Below are 4930 nucleotides of genomic sequence, written 5' to 3'. Positions count from 1 at the left end.
TATCTAGCACATTACCCAAAGTTGCCAAAGCCCGAGTTACAACGAAAAAGTTGAGTTACAACAGATAATAAAATAAGTTCCACTACACGCTACAGAAACTTTAAAAGCCAAATAACAATTTGCAAAACCGAGATAGGTTTCCTCGACTGTCGTCAATAGCATACAATAAGTAACAATGCTAAATACATTAACTTAATTATGTGGTAAATCAGCAATGAAAAGAGCAAGTGCCTTAACATTCTTCCACAAAATTTTTGAGAAAAATCAACCACTAAATACTATTAAAATAAAACTAAAGAACCTTCTTTGAGCTTAAGATATTTTTGGTCTTACCAAAGTAATCTGAAGTAGGCGGCCATTTGTATGCCAATAAATAATCTACTTAAGAACGTAATTTAAATAACAAAGGACAGGCGCATTATGTTTGTAAGGAAATAATCATTATTAATAAACACGCAGACAATCTGAAACATGTAACTAGTCATGCATATCGCCCTCTTAAAAGATATCAAGATAATTATATGTATCGTTCTTAATGTGCCGTATAAATAGTGCAGTGTCAGTAGCTGACACATCACTCCATTGTCCATCATGTTGGCGGTACTACTGTTCGTCTCCGCGATCATCCTCGTGGTCCTCGCAGGGCACCTCACGCTGCGACACAGGCTGCAGTACTGGCAGAGGAAAAATGTACCACACGACAAGCCAGTGCCCGTGTTAGGGAACTTCTCCCAATATATTCTGCTGAAGAAATATATGGGTCAACTCCTTCAAGATCTGTGTCAAAAGTTCCCGAATGCACCCTACTTCGGCGTCTACTACGGCACGGAGCCCACCTTGGTAGTCAAGGACCCGGAACTCGTCAAGACTGTCATGACCAAAGACTTTTACTTCTTCAGTGGACGTGAGACTTCCAAGTATATCCACCGAGAATCACTTATCCAGAACTTATTCTTTTTTTACGGAGACGAATGGAAGGTTCTGCGACAGAATCTCACCCCGCTGTTCTCGTCAGCAAAGATGAAGAATATGTTCCATCTGATTGAGAAGTGCTCTCTCGTATTCGAGAACATGTTGGACCAGGAGGCCAAAATTTCTAAAGACATTGAAGCCAGACATTTCATGGCTCGCTACACAATGGATTGCGTCGGTTCTTGTGCGTTTGGTGTCGACACAAACACAATGGAACAGACCAGTGATAATCCATTTACAGCTGTTGGCAATTCGATTACCGAAACTCCAACGTTTCGATCTTTCAAGAACATCGCGCGCGCCATTTGGCCAGCGATCTTTTACGGCTTGGGCTTCAGATCATTTCCAAAGAACGTGGAAACATTCTTTTATCAACTTTTGACAAATATTTTCGAGGGACGACAGTACAAGCCGACTTCAAGACACGACTTCGTGGACCTGATGCTGAAGTTGAAGAATGACAAGGGCATGACAGGAGACAGTATAACGAACATGAAATCAGGATCTGGAAAGAAAGTGAGTTTAGAGATCAATGACGATCTTCTAGTGGCCCAATGTTTCCTTTTCTTCGCTGCAGGGTACGAAACGTCAGCCACTACTCTGAGTTTCACAATGTACGAGTTAGCTAAGCACCCTGAGATACAGGAACGAGTGCTGCAAGAGGTGGACGAGTATTTGCGTCGCAATGACAATGTGTTGAAATACGAGTGTATCACGGAGATGCCGTACCTTGACGCATGTATCGATGAAGCACTGCGATTGTACCCTGTATTAGGAGTATTGACACGAGAAGTGGTTGAAGACTACACTTTGCCAGACGGTTTGCGCTTGGAGAAAGGTCTTCGCGTGCACTTGCCAGTGTATTATATGCAACGCAACCCTGACTTCTTCCCTGAACCTGAAGAGTATAAGCCGGAGAGGTTCTACGGAGATAACAAGCGAGACATCAAGCCTTACACATACATGCCGTTCGGTGAAGGCCCAAGGATATGTATCGGTAAGTAGTTTATTGAATTTAACAATCCTTTGTTATGCCATTTATACGATTTCTTAAACTATTGCGCAGTAAGATAAGCTCTGAAGGCGGATAAACATAACAACATATTTTTTTAAATTCAATAATATAAATCGATAAAATAATACGCGACGACAAAATTAGTAACGTAAATTATGATCGACTATAAATGACTTGAATCGCTATTTTTTTACTCTGAACTAAAAGAAGAGTTTTTCTTTCAAAGACTACGCAGTATTGAACTATGTATGTTTTTGGAAATTATGGATATTTTTCTTTCCAGGTATGAGATTCGCAAAAATGCAAATGATAGCTGGTCTCATCACTTTATTGAAGAAGTACCGACTAGAACTGGCTGATGGTATGAAGAGGACACTAGAATTGGAACCGAAAGCCCTTGTGACTAGATCAGTGAGTGGAATACATCTGAAGTTTGTTGAGAGAGAGGGCTGGGAACAAAGGTTGCTGCGACCACAGAAAGCTGCATAGATTTGAGATACATCTTTGAAAATAAGGTACCTGGGTCATTTGACCCAGGTACCTTATTTTCCGTTTGCCTATTTAGGCAAACGGAAAATATGGCCATATACCAATTTCAAACATAAAATATTGTAAATAAATAAATTTGCATTCACTGCTGGGCAAGGGTCTCCTCTCGTAATGAGGGAGGGGTTAGTCGTTGAGTCCACCACGCTGGCCAAGTGCTGGTTGGGGACTTCGCATGCCCTCAATAAATGTATTAAATAAATTTTAGGCATGCAAGGTTTCCTTCACTGTTGGAGCATGTGATAATTATTTCTAATACACACATAACTTCGAAAAGTCATTGGTGTGTTGCCTCGGGTTCGAACCTGCGTCCACTTGCGTGGTAGGTATCAACTTATACCACTCTGTACAACGTATACCAATATTGTAACGCGACAATAAATGATCGCTAAAGTCGCATGTATCCGAACAGCGTTCACAACCCTCCCAGCACCCTGCTAGTCACCTAGTGACGGTTAAAGTGAAACATGTATGTATATACAGGGTGTCCCAAAACTCAACGATAATCCGAGACAGGATGAAAGGCCAAGTCATACCGGTTCTAGGAAAAAAAAAAAAAATCCATATCACTTAGTTCAGCAATAATAGACATTTTTCAAAAAAGTTGAAATTCCACACCCTTGGTCACATTTTCAAGTCCTGTGATCACCAATGTTACAATTTCGCTGTGTTTTTTTGAATTTCGTGATCTTTATTAAATATGCTATTAATCGTAAAACAAATTTATACACAAAACATTGTTAATTTTATAAAAAAAGTTTAGTTTTAGTGAGTCATGGTTCACAAAAATATCGTTAGTTAACTTTGACGCTTCATATTGAAAAAAATGTACTACACTACCCTTGGCAAGTTATTTCAAAAGTTGGCGCATTTAATCAAGATTTTAAAATGGTGCAACACTTGCCACTTTTCTTGCCATTAAAAATGTTATTTTTATTTGAACGAAGAGTATCCTCGTATATGGATCGGACGCAGTGGTTAAATTGTATGGCCTCCTCGTTCCCCCGATCTAAATCCAGAGATATTTTTGCCTGGGAATGCATAAAAGAGAAAGTCTATTCGAAATCAATACAAAATCTATCAGATCTTCGCCAGAAAATTGACACAGCGTCAGAAGAAATAATAGCAAGGAATTTTGCACAACTGGTGAAAAGGTCTTTTGTAGTGCGTCGCAGAGCCTGTATTCGTGCCAGAGGAAAACAAATTGGAATTACTTTAGTTTATGGAGAAAAATTAAATAAGAACCATGGGTCGTTCAATTTTTTTTTTTAATTATTATTACCTATTATGTTTATTACATTAAATATTGGTTATGGACTAACTCAATTACCTCTTTACTAAAAAAAATTGCTTTCCTCTGGCATGAATACAGGCTCTGCAACACCTTACAAAAGGCCTTTTCACCAGACGTGCAAAATTTATTGTATTTATTTCTTCTGACGATGTGTAAATTTTCTGGCGATTTTCTGATAGATTTTGTATTGATTTCGAATAGACTTTTTCTTTTATGCATTCCCAGTCAAAAATATCTACTTGATTTAGGTCGGGGGTACGAGGAGGCCATAAAATTCAACCACTGCGTCCGATCCATCTGTGAGGACATGCTTCGTTAAAATAAAAATAACATTTTTAATGGCAAGAAAAGTGGCAAGTGTTGCACCATTTTAAAATCTTGATTAAATGCGCCAACTTTTGAAACAACTTGCCAAGGGTAGTGTAGTACATTTTTTTTTTCAATATGAAGCGTCAAAGTTAACTAACGATATTTTTGTGAACCATGACTCACTAAAACTTAACTTTTTTTAGTAAATTAACAATGTTTTGTGTATAAATTTGTTTTACGATTAATAGCATATTTAATGAAGATCACGAAATTCAAAAAAACGCAGCGAAATTGTGACATTTGTGATCACAGGACTTGAAAATGTGATCAAGGGTGTGGAATTTCAACTTTTTTGAAAAATGTCTATTATTGCTGAACTAAGTGATATGGATTTTTTTTTTTATTTTTCCTAGAACCGGTATGACTTGGCCTTTCATCCTGTCTCGGATTATCGTTGAGTTTTGGGACACCCTGTATATATACATTATGAATTGAAGTGTGTTTGTTCGTATTGTACTTCACTCGCGTTAAATTGAGTTCAGCAATTTGTATTACTGGACAGGATCGCAAATATGCAGGATAATGGATTTTATCTTGCGGAAGGACATAGGCCTTCTTTCCACGGCGGAGCTGTGATATGTTAGCAATTACATATATTTATTTTTGTATAAAAGTAAGCTAAGTTTTTGTAAATAATAAAATATTGAATTAACTATTGTAAATGTAAATGCTACACGTTAGCCAATAAACTATAGTTTGAAATAAACTTTTTCGAAAATTTTAATTTTTTTAAC

At 37.7% G+C, this 4930-nt stretch overlaps 1 protein-coding gene across 1 annotated transcript; it reads left to right on the top strand.

Annotated features, from left to right (window-relative positions):
- The first annotated feature begins 572 nt into the window (after window positions 1–572).
- On the top strand, window positions 573–2508 carry LOC142981879 (cytochrome P450 6B2-like). The gene is made up of 2 exons (XM_076128019.1): window positions 573–1969; window positions 2271–2508. Exons 1-2 carry the CDS (start codon window positions 592–594, stop codon window positions 2474–2476), a joined length of 1584 nt encoding a protein of 527 aa, XP_075984134.1. The 5' UTR covers window positions 573–591; the 3' UTR covers window positions 2477–2508.
- The last annotated feature ends 2422 nt before the right edge of the window (window positions 2509–4930 follow it).

Source organism: Anticarsia gemmatalis, chromosome 20, assembly GCF_050436995.1.
Source record: "Anticarsia gemmatalis isolate Benzon Research Colony breed Stoneville strain chromosome 20, ilAntGemm2 primary, whole genome shotgun sequence".
NCBI lineage: Eukaryota > Metazoa > Arthropoda > Insecta > Lepidoptera > Erebidae > Anticarsia > Anticarsia gemmatalis.
The sequence above is the reverse complement of the archived record's forward strand: the minus strand, read 5'-3'. Positions and strand labels throughout refer to the sequence as shown.

Coding starts and splice junctions, on each gene's coding strand:
- LOC142981879 (XM_076128019.1), top strand. CDS start 592: ATGTTGGCGGTACTACTGTTCGTCTCCGCGATCATCCTCGTGGTCCTC. Junction 1,970..2,270: donor AGGCCCAAGGATATGTATCG/GTAAGTAGTTTA, acceptor TTTTCTTTCCAG/GTATGAGATTCGCAAAAATG.